Consider the following 25,963-nt stretch of genomic DNA (forward strand, 5'->3'; position numbering starts at 1 on the left):
TTTAGAAGGCCATATATACAAAATGTTCAGTGTTTATTCCTAGGAGATGGGATTTAGGATGCATTAGGCAGGGTTCAGTTAGGAACATAAACTACAGTGGATGTTTCAAGTAGAAGAAATTTAATTTAGGCAGTTCCATGTTTGCATAACGGTTAGAAGAACCAGAAAAGTGTGGGTGGAGGCCACCAGGAGCTGTCACATTTGCCATCACAGTTGTGGACCCCCCCAAAAGTCAGGTAACTACCTCTGCCTTTACACCTGCCCACAGCCCCAGGCTCTGGCCAGTCAGTGCAGGACCTCATGCCCACCAAAGCTTATATGTCAGCTGCTGCCATCTTGGCCTGAGTAATAATGGCTCCCACCTCCTTTTCCAAATCCACGTGAAGGCACCTCACTGGCAGACAGAACCCAAACTGTATCCAGATCACAGCTATTAAGGCAATCTGGGAAGTAGTCCCAAGTGTCCAGCCTCTTTGATTCCCGGGAGAGTAGAGAGGAGGAGTGGGAATGGTACCAGGTGCTAGATAACATGTCACAGGCCACATTCCATGGCTACTTGACAACCACATACATGGTTGAAATTTCCAAACTGACATTTCCAATTGCAACAGCAAAGACTCCAACCTTCTCTATCTCTCATTCAAATGTAAATGAAGTCACCTTCTCACCAAAATGGGAGACCCAAAGTCCCAGCAGTTATTGTATCCATTGTCAGGTAACCACTTCTCTTCTAGTTCAGGGGCAAATCCACCTAGATACCATCTAACCTAACCATCAGACAAGTTTCATCACCAATACCAGCTCACCCGATGTAATGGGAGAGAATAAGAAGGTAAAAAAAGGAAATTGGATACATGCATAAACAAGCAAGAAAAATGCACAGCCTTGCATCTTTTTTGCAACTGACCATGAGGCTACAGTTGATGTTTCTAACTTCCTTCTTCCACTAGGAAATCCCTATTTCCTTTGTGTTTGGCCAGCATCTTAGTTGGTTAGAATTCTTTACCTAGTGAAATAATTATAAATCTTTATTCCTGGGGGACCTGAGTGTATATACCTGGCACCCTCTACCTGGGATCAGATTGCTGTAGAGTCTCCAAGCTTTATCAGACAAGGAGGAGAAGTGCTTCTGCAGAAGGGGAAACTCAGTGGAGTTTGTAGGCTCTAGGAATTGTGATTCATTGAAATCTACCCCAATGTTTCCATTCAAATTCTCACCATTTCATCTTTTCCTATCAATGCTTAATCTTTACCTAAAAGATCTGATGTGGCCGTGAATTCAACTTACACTGGAATTCAGCCACCTGCAGTGTCTGATTCTTGGCTACATTAGGCCTGTGGCTATAGGAGATGGGAGAGTGTCTTGTAGGATAGTCACAGAAGGTCCCAGTTCTGACTGTGACCTGACATAAAAGTTTAAAACTATGAGATTATCATTTTTCTTACTTAAGCAATTTAGCTTATGGATAGCTTATGTACAGATATATCATAGCTTACATAAACTATCCCCATATTATTTTTCAGCATTTCCAATACATTTTTAAATTTTTTTTAACATTTATTTATTTTTGAGAGACAGAGCATGAGTGGGGGAGGGGCAGAGACAGAGGAGACACAGAATCCAAAGCAGGTTCCAGGCTCTGAGCAGAGAGCCTGACACGGGAGGGACTCGAACTCACGAACCGTGAGATCATGACCTGAGCCAAAGTCGGATGCTTAACCGAATGAGCCACCCAGGTGTCCCTCCAATAAATTTCTAACTCAGGCCCAACTAAAGGGACAAGAAAGTCTGGAAGGTACTAGTATTGTACCTGACTAGTATGACAATCAATTCTCTAGACCCTGGATATGCTAGGGTATCTGGAGTTCCTTGTAGGTGTGTGCCTCCTTACCACTCCCACCCCTGCCCGACTTGGTCTAGCACAGCATCTCAGCACCTGAGGGCAAACCCATTTCTGGCAGTGCTGGGAGCAGGAGACAAGCCTTAGCCATGGAAGTCAGAGGACAGGAAGAGCCTTGTCTTACTGGCCCACATTCTGCAGGGAGACCCCCGAAAGGCGGGGGATAGCTCATTTACATAATGAAAACTGGCAGAATTTAATGTGACATCTGCACAGATGCAATCTCCCTTTAAATAAAAGGCACCAATAAATGTTTATGGTCAAGAAGCTCACTGTATTTTAACATGAAGCCATTTGGCCATTATATTCAATTTAAACATCCTGAAATTGAGTTTTCCAGGTGATGTGTGATGCTTTTTTTCACAACTCACTGAGCCCATTTTCCCTCACCTTCTCAAGGGTTTAAAAGTGCAACATGTTTTAATGGAAATTACAAATTTACCAATGTACTCTGCCAGCCTCCTGTAAGTCGGCTCTAATCATTTCTTTGGTCTGAAAATTCTTCTCTGTTCATGCGTTTCTAACCTACAATCACTCCGAAGACCAGGATACAATTTAAAAGACTTGAGGTTCTACATTGGAATATGGAATTTATCGTGTGGCTCCAGTTCAGTGTCAAGTTTTCCATGATTTTGCCCAGAAATCAGAGGCCGTCAGTACTCTCACCAAGTAGCCCTGTCATTCCTGTAACTCTCAGAGTTGGAACAAAATGCACCCAAAGTTTCTTCTAACCCACTAGGACTTCTAGAGGGACAGTTTAAAGTAGTTGCCTCTAAATGGCCATAATTGTGGCTTGTACAAACATTCAGTGAACAAAGCTCTTTTCTCCAGAAAGGTAGGTGCCAACTGTTTGCTTTCTTCGGGGCTGTTCCCTGAGCACAAGCAGCATGATAAAAAGCTCTCATCCTTGGCTAAGTCACTCAAAGTAAACCCCTCCTCTGGAAAGCAGGGCAGACACACGCCAATTAAAATTGTGCTGCGTGCAGGAGACTTTGGGGCTAACTGATTGATAAGGAAGGCAGGACCACCAAAAGTCACTTTCATGGAAAGACTATTAAGTAAAAGCAGAGAGACTGCGGGTTCTAACTCTGCTTCTACCCTCTGCTAAATTTAACTTCAAAGTCATCAACTTAGTATTTTTAAGCTCTCGCCTTTTTGCTAGGTAAAATGATGTATCAAATCTTGCCCCCCACATTAGGAGTTTTTATAAGGCCACATCAACGTTGGTAGATCAACTCTAGGTGAGCTCAAAATATTAGATTACCTAGAAGCATATGTACTATTTAGTTATAAGCCACATTCACAGAGCTCTCAAAATCCCCAAGGGAGGCACACAGTTTGCCCATCTAGAGAAGACCACCTAGATTCAAGCAGTGGTAGGGGTGTTGGTAGGGAGACAGAGGGGCTCCATCCAGAACTGGTTAATAAAGCATTTCACCAACTTCTGGCTCCACACTCTTATCAGTACCTGAGGATTATAACTCCCACCCTGGCTACCTTCCAGGACTATCCTGATGATCAAGATGAGAACAGAACAGTGGAGGGGAAAGTGCACAACCGACTATCAATGTAAAGAGAAAGTAGTTATCAACAGCAAAAATCTTGGTTGCAAATAAAACATCATTATATTTCATCAGGATGATTTCAACCCCAGGAGCCAGGTCAGAGCCCAGAAGGGCAGAGAGAAAGCTGCACTAGGAGCCCACTACCTGATGGTGGTGCCTTGCAAACGGTCTATCTTCTTATTGAGCTCAGCAATGATGCTGTGGAGTTCCGTGATGCGTTCCTCGTACCGAAGCGTTGTTCGCTCCTGGACGTCCTCATGTTCTCTCATGAGGTGGGACTGTTCACACTGGGATCAAGAGAACAAGACAGAAGGGCCAATGAGTTGACGCACCTATGGGTGAATGATTCCAAGTTTTATGGTTTCAAGCCACCACAGCCTCAACATTGAGCACACTCCAAACAAACATATGCCCGCTCATTGGCCGGAATCCCAGAAGCCACAACACCAGCTAACTTTTATCATATCTTTTGCCTTTGTAGCATTCATTCTGTCTTTAAGAGGGAAAGTCCCTCTGCCATTGCTCGCAATCTCTGTGGCATTATCCAAGTCTCCTGCTTTCCACCCCCCTCCAAGAAGTGGGCAAGTGGTCTGAGCTGGATCCATCAAATACCTTCTTTTGGGAATGTTTAATGAATAGACTTAAGATTGCGTGGAGTTGATTCACTTGACTGAGGGTCCTGAAAAGACTGTCCCTTAGTTCCTGAGACCTATACCCCTGAGCTGTCGTCCCACATTCCTTTATGGCTGTTCAGTTTCTATGTACCCTTTTAGCTGATGTTTGCTAGGGTACATTTCAGCTGCTTTTCAACCAAATAGTCCTAAGTGGTGTGACAATTATTTCTATCTGGCCAGTTATCTGCAGACTTAATTTTTTCCAATATCCTTTTCTACCAGACTATGAACTCTGGCAAAGCAAAGACTAGGTGATTCTGTAATTTAGCCCTAACACCTGGCATGTGGCTTGCTTCACTGTGGGTGATCTAGTAGCGTTATGGAATGAATAAATCGCAATATATCACACTGTCAAGGAGGCTGCTTTGCAGAAACAATGACAGAAGAAACTGAGGCGCTTCCCTTGCTCAGCATCTGATGGTGTAAGAGGCAGCAGATGCTATAAAAACATTTTTGAAGCTAGAGTTTAAATCCTAAGGAACCTGTTCATCTCTTTCACTTCTCTAACCCCTCCTCAACGTCCTACCAGTCACCGAGCATTTGATCTCATTTGCATAACAATAAAACACTCATCAATGATGGAATAAGGAATCTAGCTTCTGTCCCTGTCTACTGCGTTCAGCGCTGATTAATTTCCTGTCCAGCAGAGGAATTTTAATTTCATTTCAGCAAGGTTTTCCTAATGCCAAGAGCCATATGTACTTGCCAGCTTTGCACCTTCAGGGCTAGTGGCAGACGGAAAAGGGTAAGACTTCTCACCCACCACGTCCCACTGTCCTCCTACCTCCCTAAATCTGTGGTTTCCCATGGTGTAACCCAGAAGCTATCGGGCAGGGACAAAAGCCTTCAAAGATAAGCAGAACACTACACCAAGCCCAAATCAATACTGAAACAGAAATACACAGCAAAGAAGTCTGATAAATATGGTGGTATATATCCCGGCAGGGACCACACCTACGAACGACTTGATCAGTATTAATGTGGTAACTTCCTGGGGGCTGCTCAGAGCTCCAGGAGCAAGATTGAAGGCAAGGAGGTTGTGGAAGCTGTATCACAGATCTTTGGTGCGACAGCTGCTTTCACAGAAATAGTGATGTGAATTTCTGTTCTTAGGGACAACCTGCAACATCAAATAATGTCCACTCAAGGTCACACGCTCAGGAAATAAGTGGAAGGAGAGGCAAGAATGAAAGGTGAGTCTAAGTCCCATTTACAGGGAAGCTTTCCTAAACAGAACAAAACTGTAACAGGCCTCAAGTACTCTTTGCATGAAATTATGCTTTTCATCCATGATCCACCATATTTTACAAGGGACAACAGAAGTCCACAAAATGACAGGGTGTCAAAGACAGTGTCTGTCAAAAAGTGAAAAAGGCTCACATTTCTTTGGAACATAGCCACAGCAGAATACTGTTTTTCTCCATCCCCACAAAGTATCTGTGAGTTTTTGTTATCAGTCTTTATTCCCACCTTCAAATTGTGTGTGTGTGCATGCACGTGTGTGCACGTGTGTGTATGTGGTATGTACATGTGTCAGTGTAGCTGGCACTCTCATGAAGATCACCAGTTCTAGATCTTAAAATAATTACAAAATCATGCCCAGTTTGACCTGGATCTCATTTCCACCACGACTCTTCCTGCCATCTTGCTGGCTCCTCCTCTTTGCTTTTCCATATTCAGCTCTGTAGGGCTACAAATCACTGTGAAAGGCTTCCCCTCACAAACTTAACAGCTCTCCCTCCCCACCAATTCCTCACTCACTCTTCCTCTTCCACAGTCTTCAGAGGTCAACAGCCCACTACCATCACCAAGGCAGACCAGAAACTGCCAGATTCACTTAAAAATGAAGGTGTGCAAACATTCATACAAGAAAAAGGCACACGATCAACTGATAACCACCAAGACAACTCTGGGCATCCCTGGTGACTGTTGTGAGCTACTTAACAGGCAAGATCCGGGTTGCTGGAAAAGCAGATGGCCAATGCCCAGATAATGAGAGCATGTTATCTGGGACTAAAGCATCTTCGCTCCTGCCTCTAACTGGGGAGTCTGCCTAGAGGGTATGAGTATGAACAAGAGACAACAGGAAGCCTGATGATTCAGACAGAATGGCACTTATAGCTAAAAGGAGACAAAAGACTCAGAATGTATATTTGGAACTTACGGGTTCATTTGGGAGTAGCAACAAGAATATATTGGAGAAAAAAAAATTCCTAGCTGAAGGCAAAGATATCTGGTTTACATTCCTATATTTTTTTCCATAAGTATGGTTTCCTAAAATAGTGGAAAGCCTCTGTAATTTAATTCTTCCTCTACAAATAATAGATATGTCTCGATTCCCTATAACATTTAAGATGGTGTGCTGGGTGCCACAGTGGGGGTCACTATGACACATACTTTGAAGCAAACTGTAGTCACAGCTTCCGGGTGGAATTCTGTGCTGGAGGACAAAAGTGGGGGTTGGGGGGAGGAGAGATGGTGGAAAGGTACTCTGGGGATTCTTTACACAGTGACAAGAGAACACTGGAAAATAATTATCCTCTTAGCCTCAAGGTGAATGAATGGCTGGAGAAGACATTGCCCAAGCCCCATCTGTATGTGTCCTTGAGGTGTCACATTAAACACACTTCACCCATTCTGTCCACACTCATTGCAACCAGACCAAGATATACTGAGGCACTCATCTCCAAGCTTAGTGAAAATCCCTTGAGATTTTCCAAGCTGCGGTGCCTGCACCACAACTCCCATGAGAGCAACAGGGCAGGAGAAAACAAGTCGTGACCTGCAGGAGCCAACAGAACCCAACAAAACACCCTTGTTAAATAGTCCTCATAAAGCTGCACAAGACCAACCCCAGCAAGGGACACTTTGGTGCAGGAAAAGTAGAAGAGGAGTAGCGGCACCCAGGACAGACACAGCCATTCTGTGCACGAACATGCCTTCCTGCCCTGGCAAGCTCCTGCACGGGCAAGCCTGGTTTGTTCAAGTCATGCCGGATTTTATTATCACACTCCAGTATTGTTACTGACCCATGCCTCTCCCCACCCTCAGTTTTCATGATCTGTGAGAGCAATTTTTTTTAGCCTGGGAGGGTGTGTGATTTCAGGCATTCTGTTTCACAGGGGCACAGGCGAGGTCAAGCTGCATATCATACCACCACAGAGGAATCACCCAGGGTCAGGTAGCACAGTAAACCCTCAATTGAGAAGGTAATACAACAATGACAACTAAGCAGGAAAAAGGAGCATTACCTCTATGATTATAATTTTTTGACTTTATACACATTAAAAAATGATAGATGTCCACTTTCTCCATAATCCATGAATAAAACCCTTTTTCAAACGGTGTTCATTTCTCTCCAGTATTTTCTTATGTATATGCGGCTCTACCGGAGCCACCATGTGGGATGTGCATCCCATAAGCGCCAGCACCCCTGCAGTACCCAGCAGGGGCGCTCATCAAGACTCTGGTTCACCTCCACCCTTGCACATGGTGGGATTATACTTCCCCTTTCCCATGAAGCCGGATATGGCCATGTGACTTGTTTCAGCCAATGAGATCTCAGTGAATTGATACCATTTGCGCCTGGAAGCCTTTACCAGCTCCTTCAGCATTTGCTACATTCCCTTCCCAGGCCATGGCTGCTAGCAATGTTCCAGACGGTGGAAGGCCTTCAGCTTAGGAGGCTGGCTGAGGACAATGCCACACAGAGTTTTATGCCAGCACTACTGAGCTCCTAGCAAGGAACCAGAAATACACCTTTCATATCTTAAGCCACTGCAAATCTGCGGTTATGTGTTATCACTGCATATTCTGATGATACAACCATTTTACAGATGAAAACAAATTAAATGTAAAGTTACTGATTTGTTATATCCCAGACAAGCAGAACCCTCTGAAAAATCTTTCTGATTCCTGTTCATGCCATCAAAGGGATAAAGCGATTGTAGCCACAATTTTCTCCCCTCAACTCCCTCCCAGATCCCTGACCTGTGGGCTGGTCTCTGTACCATTTGCCTAAAGATCTCCAGGGGCACCAGAGTCGCCCTCCTTGGTCCCCTTCCCTGACCTGCCTCTGTTGAACTCCAAGAAACACCAAGTATTATGCCTTCCAATATCAGAGGAGAAGTAGAAAACCCAGACAATTCTCTCCTCAACCCCCTGGAGCACCGAAATAAAAAAGCAGACACACAGGGCTGTAAGACAGGACATTCTAGATCCCTCCAGTTCCCATAAAGCCAGCGTTAGCTGCCCAAGTCAGTTACTCAGCGATGACTTTCTTAACAGGGAGGAATGGCAGCTTCTTCCTGCAAAACTTCCAAGTGAGAAATTATTTTCTTCTCTTCACCATACACAAACGTTCCATATGATTTCAGTCGAACAAAGTAAGAAATGGTCTCAAACAACATGCTGCCTATGATCCCAGGGAATTGCATCCAGGGTTCTCCCTCCTCCCAGCCTGTATTCATCAGTTTTTGGACTGATCCTGCAATACAGCAGAGAAAGCAAGCCTGTGGTTGCAGCATCTTGCCTGCCATGAGTTTCTGGAGGTCAGAATCATTAGGATTGCTCCTACAACTACCAACTGTTGGTCTGAAAGGCAAGGAAAAAAAGACTGGGGTTGGATAGGATGAAATTGCGTTTTTCCTGAATTTCATCCTGACACTTAACGTATACTCTGAGCATTTTCCCTAGGTATCAGCTCTCCTATTTGATGATGAAGCAAATTTAAAATCTATATAAATACTTATGTCTAGCCACATATATTGGTGAAACTGCCTATATGCAAAAAATGTTTATTAAAAACAAGCAGTATCATTACAACCACCAAGAATAAAACCCTTTAGTCTCATGTCTGCTATTGGTGCAATCCAGGGATAAAGCCATGAGTCAGCCTTGAGACAGACTGGTCTGAGAACTTGAGCCCTTGTTGGAAAAACCCTGTGCAATGTGCTGATGCTAAGGAGCTTTATGGTTTTGTTAATGTTCTTCACTGGGTTTTATCTTACCCCCACAGAGGCCACTGATCTTTAATCATCACATTAGTCTCAGCTGTCAAACCTAAGAGCATTATGAACTCCATTCTTGAAAACTGCAATGCCATCATTCATCTGTTAACCCTCTCAACCGTCCTGGGGAAGGGGGTCAGCACCACTCCCTTTTAAAATACCCAAAGAAGTAATGCTACTCTCTCAGGATCACAATGGATTGGTCTCAGTAATATTACTAAGGGTATTTTCATCTTCATTCTAAGGCCTGGCCCAGGTCCTCCCAAGGGGAAGGTGGGAGGAACAAGGCCAACTAAACAAAGAGGCCCAGCACAAATGGAAATGCCTTTGATGAGCAAAACAGCAAGAGCAATTTACCAAAGAAAAGTTTAAAACCAGTAAGAAAGGAATAGAGAACATTCCTGACACAGAGAATGCATGCCAACCACATCTGTAAGTATTTCATACAATGAGAAAAAGAGATAAGAAAGGACTCTCTCTCCATTACATTTAATGAAAACTATTTATGTTTTCTTCCTAAAAGCCAAGAGGCAGAAAATTCAGAAGACTTGCTTTCCAAAGACAGAGGGGTTAGAAATAGAAAGTGTTCTGAGGGCGCCTGGGTGGGTCAGTCAGTTCAGCGTCTGACTCTTCATGTTGGCTCAGGTCACGATTTCATGGGTTCGTGAGATGGAGTCCCATGCTGGGCTCTATGCTGACAATGTGAAGCCTGCTTGGGATTCTCCTCTCTCTCTTGCTCTACACCTCCCCTGTTCTCTCTCTCTCTCAAAATAAATAAACATTTTTAAAAAATCTTTATGGAGTGCTTGGCTGGCTCAGTTCGGTAAGTGTCCAATTTTGGATTTCAGCTCAGGTCATGATCCCATGGTTTGTGGGATCGAGCCCCATTTTAGGCTCCATGCTGTTAGCATGGATTCTCTCTCTCCCTCTCTCTCTCTCTGCCCTCCCCTGCTCACACACGTGCATGCTCTTTCTTTCAAAAACTCAAAAAAAAAAAAAAAAAAAAAACTTTAAACAAGAAAATGTCTGTATTACTACTGACTTCATTTCAAAGGGATTCAAAAGCTTGTTTGAATTATCATTTTATAGCACTTAAAAATGCAGCAATTTAAAATGGTTGGTACTAAATAAATAGCAAATATGCTGAAAGCATCAAACTAGTACTATATATGATCTTTGCCAGCTTCCCACAAGGCTGTTCCCTATGAGGCTATTTAATGTTGGTGCAAATGCACGCATGTGTCTATGCGCCTGTTTGATTGGGATGGAAGGGATGTTTAAACCAAATGGACCTGTGCATCATCCCCTCCTCGTGACTTCGAGATCCCCTCTGGATGCTAAGAGCAGCCTGGGCAGCTTAAGAGACATACAGGGATCAGTACAGCTGTGGATTCCCACAAAACCTGGCTTCAAATTCTAACTCTTGGTTACTTTCTAGCTACATAATCTCAGGCAACATACTCAAATTCCCTAAACCTTAATTCTTTCATTCATAAAACAGCCATGTTATTAGTACCTGCACCATAGGTCACTATGAGAACTCCCTGAGATAAAGCATGCAGAATGCTTGGCACACGCCTGGCACAAATATAGCTCAAGAAGCATGGTGATTATCACTACTGGAATAAGCTAATAGTGGTGTCTATGTGTTAATCAAATCCCCCAGGAAGTTGTGATGAACAGCCTCCAAAATGCCCTTATGATCCCTGAATCTCCTTTGTGTGATACCCTCTTACTGAGCCTGCATGGGACCAGTGACTGGCTTCTAAATAATACCATGTGGCAAAGGTGATGGACATCACTCCCATTACATTATGTAAGACTGTCTTATCAGCAGACTTATTCTAGAATCTTTCTCTGCATGGATGGCTTTGAAAAAACAAACTGTCCTGAATCCTACAACCACAAAGAAATAAATTCTGCCAAGGACATGGGTGAGTGGACTCTTCCCCAGTTGAGGCTTCAGATGAGTATTCAGCTCTGGCCAACACCTTGATTACAAACACGCATGGAACCCAGTTAAGCCATACCTGAGCTTCTGATGCACAGAGCTGTGAGCTAATAAATATGTGTTCTTTAAAGCCAGTTTTTGTGGTAACTTATTACACAACAATAGAAAATAAACACAGAAGTACTTTGCCTTCCCCATCACACTGATATAAGCTCCTTATTCTTAGAACTCTACTGGCAGGTTGACTTTATGACCACGTATAATAAACCTTTCTGTATTCATCTAGTTCCAGTGTCACCATCAATAGTGACTCAACAGATGTTGAAGCTCTTTTTGCAAATTACTAATGAATACAGCCACTGTTTGCATTTTAGTTTAATCATGGTTCCATAGTATTTAGAGAGCTGGTAAAACTTACTAAAGCCACAGAGCATAAATGTATGCATGAACTTGCTCTTCCACAATCTGGTCAAGCCTCAAACATCAATCACTCACCAAGGCATATAACAAGGGAAGCGTGGCACAGCCATTTCATTGTTCTTATTTTTTCTTGCATAAATCTTAATTTTATAAAAGATATGAGACTGGCGAGTCTGACCTTTTTTTCATGTTCTCTTTCTGGGTCCCAGTATCTGAACTGGGGAGACATCTCCATTGAAAGGAACAGAGAATAATTTTTAAGTATATTTAGTATAAGAATGCAAACAGGATAGAGTCAATTAATGGCACTATGATATAACGAGCCACCAAAAACTCTTACATAAGATTATCTTAACCATAAGTAAGTTAAAAGGGAGCTGACTCAATCCTTGATCTAGCAAAGAAAAAAGTTTTCCATTATCCTCTACCATCCTCTGCACAAGATGTTCTGTCTTTGTAGTCTTACATTTTAATAAATACCCTCCTGGTCATCTTTTAAAAATCCAAGGCTGTAGTACATGTCAGCTTCCAGTTAAGGGCTTTCATAATTTCTTTCCTCTTAAAAAAATACTCACTGATAAGAACTAATAACAATAGTTGACTTTGGATGGTTGTAAATTAGAAAACATGGTCACTTAACACTATTTTATATTTTTCTTCAATACAAAAATAATCACTCTCTCAAAAAACCCTTATGAAACAAACAAACATTAAAACATGTTTTAATTCACCAGGGCCCACTACTGAAACATTACAATGCTTTCTTTCCAATTTTTCCTATCATATTTTTATTACTTTTACTATCAGAAGGAAAATATTTTAAGTTTTCACCTAAGTACAAACTGACAATTTTGATCTGAATAACATCCTATATGAGGAAAGAACACTGGGGACCTTGTCTTAGCTCTGGTGCTAAGCTATTCACTTGACCTTCACTAAGCAAGTTAACCTCTCTGGGATGCCTGACAAATGTGGAAGTAAATGATCTCAAGTATAAAGGGTCTTTCCTCCGTACTCAAAACCATCTATGATTATGAGACATGAGTTTTCAAAACTTTCCATAGGTCATCTAGACCAATGACTGGCAGCCTGGTTTTTAGATCTCTCTTGAATTCCCACGTGAAAACAGAGCACCTATGCAGCACAACTAAAGCTTAGAGGCAAGGTATCCTCTTGAGCAACAAAATACAAGTAAGTAAGGACAAATCCACACTATCCACAAGCCCGGAAGGGTGTCTGAGTGGGCAGAAGCAGAGGGAAGCAACAAGGTTGGTGGACTTGAGAACTGGAAAACCCCAAAATAATCAGTAAGTATACATAGGAAAGTGATGAGGGCCAACTAAAGAACAGTAGCTAACACAAGGAAGCTTCTGCCTGAGCCAAGAGTAAATAAAGAAGGGGTCCACACTAAGATCTGAAGGAGCTAAAGCAGCTAGTCCTTGAGAACTTGCAAGACTGGCCCCAGGACTTGCTTCTAGGAGGAGAAACTGCTGACAGTGGGATCAGGATTGAACAGGATTGAACTGACTCAGGCAGTTGAGCACCTGACTCTTATTTAAGCTCAGGTCATGATCTCACGGTTCTCAGGATTGAGCTCTGCACTGGGCTCTGTGCTGACAGTGCAGAGCGTGCTTAGGATTCTCTCTCTCCCTCTCCCTCTCTGTCTCTCCCCTCTCTCAAAATAAATAATAAACTTCAAAAAAAAAAAAAAAGGACTGAACAGAATGGGGTAACAGAGACAAAAGAAGGAATAGATCCAAACAGAAGTAGGTGAGGGGAAAAGAGCTAGGAAGCGTCAGAGAGCAGTCTGCCTTACTTTTGACAAAATGAAAACAACAGGAGACTAAGCCTTGTGAACTTATAAAGCCACCTTAAATCCTTCCTCCTAAAAGTTGAAGGAAACTATTTTTCACATAAAAATAAAAAATGGAAAAGTAGTGAGGTCAAATTCCATATAAAGTTATAAGAAGAAAGAAAAAAAGAGTAGAATAATATCCCTATACACCATGAAAGCATACCACAAAAATGGAACATCTCCCCCACCCTCAAAAGCCCCAAACAATAGCCTACTATTTCAAAATAAGCCAAAAGACTTGAAGGAAATAAAATGACATAAGACATGAAAGAATGTAATTCAGAATTAGAAAAACTCAGTAACAGAACACAGACAAAAATCAGAAATAAATAAAAACGCATTTCAGGAATAAAGACTAAACTAGAAGGCACACAAGAGAGAATAAACACAACATATAATGTCCCAAAACAAATATTAGATGGACAACAGGAAAAAACAAGTACAAAGGGAGAGATAGGATATGGATAGTGAGATACTGAAAACAGTCAAAAACGATCTAACATACAAATAATAAGCATCCTTGAAGAAAAAAATCAAAGAGAACAGAACTAATATTCAACTCTACAAATTTTTAAAACTTCCCTGACATTAGAAGATTAAAAGAGATAATCAAAAGAATACACAGAAAATCTGATAATATCAAACCAGGATGACTAAAATTAAGAGTTAACTCCACCCAGAAACAAATAATCCAGTGAAGAAATGGGCAAAGGACATGAATAGACACTTCTCCAAAGAAGACATCCAGATGGCCAACTGACACATGAAAAAAATGCTCAACACCACTCATCATCAGGGAAATACAAATCAAAACCACAATGAGATACCACCTCACACCTGTCAAAATGGCTAACATTAACAACTCAAGCAACAACAGATGTTGGCAAGGATGAGGAGAAAGAGAAATCTCTTTTGCACTGTTGGTGGGAATGCAAACTGGTGCAGCCATTCTGGAAAACAGTATGGAAGTTCCTCAAAAAACTAAAAATATAACTACCCCATGACCCAGCAATTGCACTACTAGGTATTTATCCAAGGGATACAGGTATGCTGCTTCGAAGGGCACGTGCATCCCCATGTTTATAGCAGCGCTATCAACAATAGCCAAAGTATGGAAAGAGCCCCAATGTCCATCGATGGATGAATGGATAAAGAAGATGTGGTACTCAGCAATCAAAAAGAATGAAATCTTGCCATTTGCAACTACATGGATGGAACTGGAGGATATTATATTAATCGAAGTTAGTCAGAGAAAGACAAATATCATATGACTTCACTCATATGAGGACTTTAAGATACAAAACAGATGAACATAAGGGGAGGGAAGCAAAAATAATATAAAAACAGGGAGGGGGACAAAACATAAGAGACTCTTAAATATGGAAAACAAACAGGGTTACTGGAGGGGTTGTAGGAGGGAGGATGGGCTAAATGGGTAAGGGGCATTAAGGAATCTACTCTTAAAATCATTGTTATACTATATGCTAACTAACTTGGATGTAAATTAAAAAAATAAATAAACATGGTTAAAAAAAATTACTCTAGTAGGGGTGCTTGTGGCTGGCTCAGTTGGTGGAGTGTACGACTCTTGATCTCAGAGTTGAGTTTCAGCCCCACACTGTGCATAGAAATTACCCAAAAATAAAAGCTTTTAAAAAAAGTTACTCTAGTAAAATTACTGGACTTAAAAAAAATAAAGAAAAAATATGTCATGGATGTCTAGAGTAAGTGTCTTGTGAGGCAAAGAAAGCTGTATTATCAGACTTTGAGGGCAACACTCTGTGTTGAATAAAAGAATAAGGAGACATAGTCAAGTAAAGAAAAGATGGGCCAAGGGTTTTATATCTAGCAGAAATGCCTTTCGAGTACAAAGGGCACACACGCACCATCATTAATGAGCAAGAGCTTGGTGAAGATTATTCCCCTGAGCCCTCCCTGAGGAATCTACTAGAAAATAAGCTTCAGGCAATAAACACACAGAGGAACATTGACATAAGGACCATAGTAAACATGAAATATATATTTACTTGTCGAAGACCAAATGAGGACTAGAAGGGAAGAATATGAGTTGCAATGGCCATATGGTCAGGCAGGGTGGATAGAGGACAACTGCAAGTAACTGGAGGAGTGAAGAGAGCATAATGCAACCAAAAACAAACAAACAAAAAAACCAAATTAAATTCTTCTCAGGAACTACATTTGTCATAGTGGTAGTAATATTCTTTTTTTTTTTAATTTATTTTTTAACGTTTACTTATTTTTGAGGCAGAGCATGAACAGGGGAGGGGCAGAGAGAGAGGCAGACACAGAATATGAAACAGTCTCCAGGCTCTGAGCGGTCAGCACAGAGCCCGACGCGGGGCTCGAACTCACAGACCGCGAGATCATGACCTGAGCTGAAGTCGGACGCTTAACTGACTGAGCCACCCAGGTGCCCCTATTCTGAAACCATATATACTATGGAATGAAGCAAGTAAGTAATTACGGAATATTCTAATTCAATCATCCTCTGAAACCTTAAGAACCAGGATTCTTCGCGTGAAAGGAAGGAGATACAGATAAACATACAAGAAGCTAAATGAAAAGTGCCTTTGTAATCCGAATTTAAACTGCAGCTATTAGTATGAACTCCTATTTTATCTTAATATTAATATCTAAATAAATAAGGAATAAAGAATTCCCTGGCTGTGTCTAATAAAGGAAGCTTGAAAACAATGACTAACCCAGAAGCAGTAAGCAACCTTTGCACCCAGACTGTGGTACTGAAGTATCATTTTCTGCAGAGAGAAACAAGAGCTACTTGGGGAATGGTCACTACCAGATTTGGGACAAAAAATGCACTAGATGAGTCTGGAGTAACTACCAGACTCATGTCAAAAGACTCAAAGCCAACATCAAGACATTCATACTGGCCACAGATAATACGATTTGAGTTTCTGTAAGGAAAATAATTACAACAGAATAAAACCCAAATATGTTTAAATCCACAATTTCGTAATACTATTTTTAAAAATTCACTGGGCAATTTCCAAGGATTATAGGTAATTAATGAACTTGAAAAATGTTAATGGAAAGATGAAGCATTCGGCTCTTCATTTGTTGAAACCATGGTTTCAACAAATCAAGGATAATGGGACATGTCATGACCTGAGCCAAAATCAAGAGTCAGATGCTTAACTGACTGAGCCACCCAGGCGCCCCTCTGTGTTTTATCTTAAAATAAAAAATACAAATGTTTTCTAAAAACTTTCCAGATCCCTTACCTGTGCCTTGGCCAATTTCTTTTCCAGAAGGTCTCGTTCCCGCTCTGTTTGCTGCAGACGTTTATTAAGCTCCACTATATCTCCCTTGAGTGATGCCAGGGCTGCCAAGTGGAGCTGTGGCAACAGAAAGAAAGGAGCACAAGGTTAGTTAGATCCTTTGGCAGAAACATTCCTTCCCTTCATTCCTTGTAATTAGTGTGATCATATTAAAAAAATGCATCATCTCCAATGGGTGCTATTAAATCAGGTGTCTTCCAGGCAAGCCAGGTTATATGGTCACCCTAAATGTAACAGGGAGAAGATTTATGTGTGGGCAGCAGGACCTAATTTTGGTGGTTAAATCAGGACAGAGAGCAACACTTCTCATTCTCAGGGCTTTCACTGAGTTACTCAGTGAGAATGAGATTAAGAGCTGGTGTGGGGTCGCCTGATTCTCAACCTGAGCAGCAAGGAAAAGGGAGAACCAAATTAGCTTTTTACCTTTGGGAAATATGAAAGGTGAATAGGGCAGTTCAATCACCCATATTGCCACATGTACCGACAGACCATGGGGCTGAATATTAAGAAAAACTGGGAGAGGTCTTTCCCCGCCCCCCCCCCCAGGGCCTCTTAAAGTGGTCCTTGCCAGCTCATCTTTCCTCATTGTCCCCCACACAGACTACCCTGACTAGATGCTCCTTCTGGGCAAGTAGACCCTCTCGTAGGAGAACTAGAATGCTGATAAGGATGCTAGGAAAAGACAAACAAAGAACCCCTCCAGATCTCTGTCCCCAGCCAACATCCTCAGGTTAACAGGAGCTACAAGTGATGTTCTTCAGCGCAGTAGCAAAGGGGTACCACCCTGCACTTCTGGGATCTCAATCTGCTCAACATCCAAGCCCAAACACTGAGCTGCAGCTGCACCAACAGCTACCACACCTGCCTTTTGTGGCCTTCCAGGCCAATGGCTTAAACAGATCTGTTTAGGATCTGTTCAACACACTGATCCCAGAGCAACACCTTTCAACCTTCTTGGCCCTTTGAGTCACTACTTCTCATCGGTCTTCATCACCAGTTCCAGGGGGGAACTCAGACTGTTCCCCAGCTGAATTGTATACTATGTTTGGGTGAGTAGCTGCAATCAGAACAAACCTTCCTTCCTTGCAGGTTTTTAGTAGCTTCTGCCAAGAGGGAGTTAAAGGAGTGAGCAAATAAACATGATCTTTAAAGATGGACATGGCACGACAGTACACAGTTCAACTTTGAAGATTTTAATTTCAGGTTTAGAAAATGCTTTTCTGCAACTGCATGTTGGCTGGTAGGTTTGTTGGGGGGCGAGGGGGAGTACGGGACAAGGATGTACAGGGCAGAGTCTGGGCTATCAAAGCAGTTGTTTATGTTAGACTAGAACAGCAGTGAATGTGACTTCGCTTAATTGCATCAGGGCTGCAAACCAACAGATCAATAGCCGATCTGAAATTAGGAATGCTTGAAATTTAAAAAAGGAAATGTCAGGCAATCTGGTGGTATTTGCCTTCTCATGTAGGGCTACGGCTGCCCAGAAAAAGGTCACTTTGGGTTTCAGATACAAGGTTTTATGTGATGAATTCTCAGCACAAATACCACAGTGTTCCCATTGTACAATCTTTTTGAGGCTGTTCTGCTTCCAGGAGGGTGGAGAGGGACTCAAATTCACTCCTTTAGACAGCTGGATTGCCCCCTCTGCCTCTGAACTGTCAATCTGAGAATTTTCTTTCAGTGTCAGACATTGTGGTCTGTTACACATTCTGTCGAGTCTTGGGAGAGGCTTTACCACTTCTCTGGAGAGAAGGATAAAATACTTGGGGAGCTGAAATGTTCTTTAAGAAATACAGGAGTGGAAACAAAGATCCCAACTATATAAACCTAGACATGCCTCCTCTCTCCCACATCTCCCTCCTACTTCTGGGGGAAGGACAACCTGAAGGACTTGGGGGAGAATTAGGAGGGAAAAGTTGACAGAGGAAGCTCTACATTCCACACTAACTTCATAAACTGGGCCAGATGAGGAGACACACAGAGTAGTTATTTCCATCAAAGCACACGGCAGAGAGGGTCCAGGGGGTCATCCCTACTGGGGAGAGTATCCAGCTTGGAGCAGATAACACCTTTGGGCCTATCAGCTCTCCAGATTGCCAGGAAGATCCATACGATGTGCATCTGGGCCAAGTCTCTTTGTTTTCCTGGATGGAAGATGCCTCTCTATGAAATGAGAGTAGACCAGTTGTTCTTCACCTTCTTTGGGTCACAAATTCCTTAAGAATCCATGTGGGTGACAGATTCTTCTCTTAGAGAAGAGTATAAATTTGGGGTTGATGCATGTATTTCACCTAATTATGGTGATAACACACTCTGGACTCTTTCCATAAACTCCAAATCAAGAAGCCACAGATGCCACATAAGTTTTGTAGACTCTCTCATGGGTCATAATCGTAGTTGTTTGGGGAAAGGGCCCTGGGTACTTGACATCTCCCATTCCATATTTGCCGGTGAAGACCTAAAACCCAGAGATTGACTTGCTTACTCAAAATCCTATGGATAACTCAACACTAGCACCAAGGCCACCAGTGTCCTTTCCCCGCTATATGATGTTGTACGTGATAGTAATTTTCAATTTTTTATGTAGATGAAAACTTTACTTAAAGTATTTCCCTCTGATTATAAAAGAAAAAAAAATGTAACAGAAAAATAAACATTCTAACGTATTAGCTAGAATTAGAATTGTTTAATAAGAATTAGAATTAGTTAGAATTGTTTAATAAGTTTTTTTTAATTTATATGTATTATTTTTTAATTTTTTTAATGTTTATTTTGGAGAGAGAGAACACACATGAATGGGTGAGGGATGGGCAGAGAGAGGGGGGGACAGAGGATCCAAAGCCAGCTCCATGCTAACAGCTGAGATCCTGATACGAGGCTCAAACTCACAAACCCCTGGATCATGAGCCAAAGTCAGTAGCTCAACCAAATGAGCCACCCAGGCACCCCAAGTGTTATTTTTAAAAGAGGCTTCTGCTCCCTCTCTCTCTGCCCCTCCCCTGTTCATGCTCTGTCTCTCTCTGTCCCAAAAATAAATAAAAAACGTTGAAAAAAAAATTTAATAAAAAAAAAAATAAAAGAGGCTTCTGTATTAAAGAAACAAAACAGTTGTGGCTATATATTCTGCACATGATGGCTGAAGCATAAAAACTTTGAAGGGTTCTTTCTCTTCCTGGCTGCATCTTCTTTCCCTATCAACCAGCTCTTCTGATAGAAGACAAAAGTTAAAAACAACAACAAAGTAGAATATACACATGTTCCTTAATGTTGCTGACAGTTACTCAACAGAAACTAACTACAGAGTGGGGGGCAGAGTGGATAAAACAGACATGTTGCTTAGAATCGGGCTGACGGCACCCCCTTACTGCCTGATGACTGAGCATGAAGTACGCTAAGTTGTCACTACAAGAAGACCCCCCATCAATAACTCAGTAATCAAAAGCTAGTTTGACCTCCCTTCTTTTTGGGTTTTGCTCCCCTTCATTCTGACAGACCTCTTGATATCCCTGCAAATTCAAAGGCTAGAGGGTTTGAGAGCAACACTACAAGTATTATCACACAACCTATGTCCTGCCAAGGCAAGTATTAAAAAATAAGAAGCCGAGAGGTCTTTTTGGGTATACTTTTTAAAATAGGCTTCACACCCGGCTCAAAGTCCAACATGGGGCTTCAACTCACCACCCTGAGTTCAAAAGCCAGATGTTTAACCAACTGAGCCACCCAGGTGCACCTATCTGGCTAATTTTTAAAAGGACTAACAGTGGGTTTTAATTCTAGAAAGATAAATTTAACAAAAGTAACCAAAATTGTTAAATATCTGTAATAGGAAAATTACACGTATACCATTTTTTGAGATCTCTTTACTTGTCTTCTGAGTTTGGAAATGCCCTCTACCTTGACTCAGAGCTTCAGACATATGACCCATAAAGTACCATTAAAAGATGTTTCACTAACCAAAGAGAAAAAAACATATGTAACGTCCAGAGTCTGTGCTAGTGTCCTTCCCAATTCATTCTTCTCTTCATACTCAGGAACGAGACCCTAATTTTGGGCTGGTCATATTGTCATTCAGCTAAAACATCCCAGTTGCCAGCCTCCCTTGCAGGTGGAGCTAGGAGTAGCCGTATGACGAAGTTCTGACCAATGAGACATAAGCAAAAATACTATGTGGGAGTTCTGAGAAAATCTTTCTGAGAGAAGTCATACCCTTTTTTTCCCCCTATCCTTGCTGCTTGGGGTACATGAATGTGGTAGATGGAGCCCCAGCAGCCATCCTCCTCCTTAAAGATGAGGTCTATACTCCAGAGAGCCAAAACTTGCTCCTACCACCTTTGGACTGTTGACTCCAGACTTCTGTTGTATAGGCCACTACTATGCTGAAGTATTCTAGCAAATGAAGTCGATCTAATCCTAATTTATAAAGAACCAGAGAAGCCTGGATTCCAATCTCATTTATGCCACTTGTAGGTGGACTACCTTTAGATAGTTTATTTAATCGCTTTGTTATAAGGTTGCCATAGAGACAAATGAGACAGCATCCGTAAAATAACTCACACAGCGGTGCCTGGGTGGCTCAGTCGGTTGAGCGTCTAGCTCTTGATTCTGGCTGAGGTCATGGTCTCACAGTTCTCTCAGATTGAGCCCTGTGTCGAGCTCTGTGCTAACAGCATGGAGCCTGCTTGGCATTCTCTCTCTCTCTCTCTCTCTCTCTCTCTCTCTCTCTCTCTCTCAGCCCCTCCTCTGCTCGCACACACACTCTCTCTCTCAAAATAAATAAATAACTTAAAAAAAAAAATAACTCACACGTTGTGTCTGGAACCAGGTAAGCTTTCAACAAAGGCCCATTTCCCCTTTCCCAGCCAAGTTTTAAGTCAACAAGTTTCAAGTCAACAAGCTTCCCAGACTAAGCCCCATCAAAGGTAGTGGGTAAGACACTCAGATGAGTGAGTAAGCCGGTCCTGTCATGGAGCAGCTTACTTCCTTGTGGGTATCAGCATAGGATTGAGAGACCATAGCTGCTTTGTCTGATTCTGCTGAAGTCCTAAGGTTTATCTTAAGGAACTGACTGCCAAGGCTCTTAAATCTCTGTGAAAATTTTACCCGAGGCCTAAGCAAGGTGGGGATGGGACCTTGACACTTTCTAAACAAATGTGGGTCTAGTGCTTGACGGATATAAATCCATACTTACTTCATCGTTCTGGAGATATGAGGCACTAAGTCCCCAGGCTGCTTTGAGACCTGCCTCACATTCATTTTATAGTGTGTGTCCAAATGAGACTAAACCACCTGGAAATTTGACTGCAAGATAACTGTCAAAATGGCTGTTATTTTTGGATGAAACATTACTTCGCTAATATTTCATCATTCAACTAGCTCTAAGAACAGGCTTGCTTAGCCTAGGACAGACGCCAGAGGCCCGGGTGACAAGCCAGCAGTGCCTTTGTGACAGTTCCTCCTGGGCTACATGGATAGATGCTTCTCCTGTTACATATTAGCTGTGTGACAAAGGGCTTCTTCACACTTGTTAAGATGCCCTTTTAAGCCAGCAGCCCAGTGACTCAAAGGAGTCTCCAGAAGCATCGCTGTGTATTTACAATTGTAAGGTGCTTCTCCACCTTGCTACTACTGGCAACAGCAACAAGCATGTCCCCACACTATCCAGTTTGCACAGCACTCTCCCCTGCATCAGCCCACTGGACCTTCGCCATCACATTCGAGCTCTGTGGCCTGCAGGGAAGCCAGGGTTTCCTGTTTGCTGAGGGACAAGTACTTTTCCCAAAGTCCACAGTTGGTGAAGGACATCCAGGACCTGAATCTAGGCTGCCAAATTCTACACCCACCATTTTAACCCATCTTTCTGGGACTCTGGTTTACCCTTCAACAACACTGTCTTCAAAGGGGCCAAAGTCTTCCATAGCCACACCTGAGACAGAGGAATGAATTCATTCCAGAATCTCCATCCAGACACAGGCACCATGGAGCACTAATGGTGTGATGGCAGAGGCGGCCTTCCCTGCACTGGTGGGAGGTAAGCTCATCCAGGGCAAACTGTGCCTGTTCTTTCTTTCTTACTTGCTCTGGTGCTACCTGAGGTGTTCTAGAAGTCATTCCCTGCCAAGGTACCTCTATTTCCTTTCTGCTACGTGATGATGGGAATTACCATTCTGTCCTAATTGAGCCACCTGCCTTCCAAATACAAGGTATACCCCATTTTTGCTTAGGTTTGAGTGATGACAACAGGTAGTGCCAACTTCTTTCACCTAGTGAACTGTTTTCTTTGCTAAAGAGGAAGAAACCAGCACAACTCAACATTACTGAACGTACACGCTCTTGACAGGTTCTGCTGTTTTCTACACATTACCCAACTGAATCAGCTGCAGAGCCCTGCAGAAGAAAGGGCAGTGTCAAAACCCCAATGCCAATCTTTAGGCATACTTTGAGAATTCTATCTTGGGAACTGCTGCTTGGGCTAAGTGCATTTCATGCAGTATCTCATTTAATCCTTGCCACAATGCTGGGAAACAGGTATTGTTACCTCTTGACAAATGAGGAAACGCAGGCATGGAGTGGGGCAGAAAATCAGTCAGGGGAAGAAAACCGATAAAAAGTGGAACAGAGGCTAATGCAAAGGCACTCGGTGCTCTAATCTCTGCCATGGGCCTCGCTGGCACTTCTAAATCATTACATCACTGTTCAACCTTGCTCGTGGGATGCGTATGCTTGTGCCTGTATGTGTGCATGTATGTGGGTGGGTGGATGTGAGGTCAGAGGCCAAATGCATGCATTGGCAGGGGAAGGATCTCCGTGGATGGGAGGAGCATGGGGAGGCGGCAGGGCAAGCCCTTGAGCAGCAGTGATGACATTTGGGGCTGGTGGTCAGCTGAATTCCGTGTGAATTTGGGGGAATCACTTAACTTCCTCAGCTTTTACACTCCTCTGAGAAGGGCTTGTACCAGATGGTCTCTAAGATTCTTCTGGGTTTACACCTATACGCGTGTGTTCCTGGCACATTCCACCTGACCAGGCCTCAATGCTGAGTTCTGCACTTGGGGCTTTGCGTACTTTATTTGCCCACTAGTCCCAGAAAGAATCTGCTGAAGCTCACCATATAAGGAAGCTTCACTATACATAGAATTGATCAGCAAAGATCGTTCTCGTAGAAACTGAAAGAGCACGCAGAATCACACGCAATCTTCCTGCTGGCGAGGGAAATCAAGAATATCTAGTCTAATTCCCTCACTGTAAAGAAATGAAACAGACCCAGAGAAACAAGGCTCATCAAATCCACATTTCCTCTTTCCCACTCTCCCATATGGCAATCCAGGAGCTCCCGGGTAGTGAATAAGTGTGTGTATCCCAGCCCTGTCCTTGGAAATAGCAGGAGACATCTGCACACGAAAAAGCAGCCTCACTCAGCTTCCACTCCAAGACTCCCCACATCCCGGGTGCTCTAATTCAGATACACAAAGAACAAATTCCCTGGCAAAAGGGTAATGTTGCCTCCCAGATGGACACAATCAGGCCTGTTCAGTGGCTTCCAGGACTAGAACATTCCGATTTATTGCTAGAACTCCAGCTAGGAGTGCCTGCTGTGTATTAACTTCAAAAAAGGTTGCTCGTGGCCTTAAAACTCAAAACTCATTAAATATCATCTACGATTTTGCTCACTGCATGCAAATCACTTTTTGCTGCCCTCCATCAACTCAGAAAGCATCAGCTTTTTGTCCTTCATTTTTACCTGATACTTCCACCGAGAGATCAGTGGCCCAAGTTACTTTTTAAACCTCCATTGAAATTCAGTTGTTGAAAACAGCATTTAAGTCTTCTTCAACATGGTAACACGAGGGTATCATTCATAGAAGAAAAACTGTCCCCATCCAAGGGTGCTTGACATAGGTGATGGCACCAAATCACAAAGCAGGGCCCAGGTACTAACCGTGAAGGTGGCCACACCTAAAGCCACTCTTTCTTTGTCTCAAATAAATGGTCAGGGAGGTGGCTCTCAAAAAAGGGGAGCTGTCCAAGATTGGGCATCCCAGCTTTGAAGCAATCCTCCGTCCTACCCATCCATGAACATATGCTTCTGTAAAAATACATCACATGACTAACAAGTGGGTACTTACTATGTGCTAGGTGCTACACTAAGCATGTGACATGCACTTTCTCAATCATTCTTCACATTGCCTTATGAGTATGCTTTGTTGTTAGCCCCAATCTAAGGAGGTCAGAAATTGAGGCTTACAAGTTCAGCATCTTGTCAAACGAGGAAGTGGCAGGGCTAGCATGAAAGCTCAGGTCTGTCTAATCCCGGAGCCCGGCTCATAACTGCCATGCCTCCTGATTTGCAAGAGACTATCCTAGCCCTTCTGAGATCCTCCCAGACACCCATGAAACTGTTGAGAAGATAAGATCTCGACAGAGGGTTCTTTTTATAAGAAGGGAAAGCAGAATTGCAAAATTAGCACGGGCAAAAGGACATCAATTCTTTAAAACTTCCAACACTGAGAAATAGAAGACCATTCAGCTGATATCACACGCAGGTAGTTATCAGAGAGAAATTAATCTCCAGCTATTTCCACACCCTACAAGGTAAAGAGGAAAATACTGCAGCGTAGGTGAAAAGCTAAATAAACAGAACATAGGAGAAAAGGTTACTTTAACTGATCTTCAAAAATAAAAAAAAATTGAGCTCTCTCCTTGTAACTTCATTATTGCGGTATGTGCAGTTAACTGTTCCTCACCGTGTATTCTCATGACTTTGAGGATCCAGAGATTCCTGGCCAAGAAACAAAAGCAGAACCTGAACTCCACCCCCACCCCAGCCATTCCCTTGTGGATCTGGATGAAAACTGGTGATAAAATCAGGTACAGCTCCAGAGGAGCTCCACTGGAGAAAAACCAAACTGGGTCTACAAGTAATCACAATGAGATGGCGTACCTATTCATGCCCTATCAAGGTCACGTGAGATGGTGCATATGTTCATGCTTTATCAAGCTCACACTTGCTGGCGCCCATATTCATGCTCTATCAAGCTCATTCGCTCATACCTATCACTTTAAGTATCACTACCACCTGGGCAATTGGGATTTTTGCTGGAAAAATGATTTTTCTGTTCCTGGAAAAATAATTTTTCTGTTCCTGTACTTCCGCACTGGTGGGTTGGTTCAGTAATAGGTGAAACCTTTTGTTTGAAAAAAAAAAATGATAAATTAAAAAAAAATCTGTTAAGTTTACTAAATTTAAAAAAAATCTTAATAGGTTTTTAAA

The 25,963-nt window shown here is 42.5% G+C and overlaps 1 protein-coding gene across 2 annotated transcripts in view; it reads right to left on the minus strand.

Annotated features, from left to right (window-relative positions):
- MCC (MCC regulator of WNT signaling pathway) overlaps nucleotides 1-25,963 on the minus strand; it is a 319,889-nt gene that overhangs the window by 99,017 nt on the left and 194,909 nt on the right. For both annotated transcript variants that reach the window (XM_030326487.1, XM_030326470.1), the window contains exons 2-3: nucleotides 16,639-16,752; nucleotides 3,611-3,753 (exon numbers count right to left, since the gene is read on the minus strand). In XM_030326487.1, the coding sequence (XP_030182347.1) occupies nucleotides 3,611-3,735 (125 nt within the window). In that variant the 5' untranslated portion in view covers nucleotides 3,736-3,753; nucleotides 16,639-16,752. The remainder of the gene's footprint in view (nucleotides 1-3,610; nucleotides 3,754-16,638; nucleotides 16,753-25,963) is intronic.

Source organism: Lynx canadensis, chromosome A1, assembly GCF_007474595.2.
Source record: "Lynx canadensis isolate LIC74 chromosome A1, mLynCan4.pri.v2, whole genome shotgun sequence".
NCBI lineage: Eukaryota > Metazoa > Chordata > Mammalia > Carnivora > Felidae > Lynx > Lynx canadensis.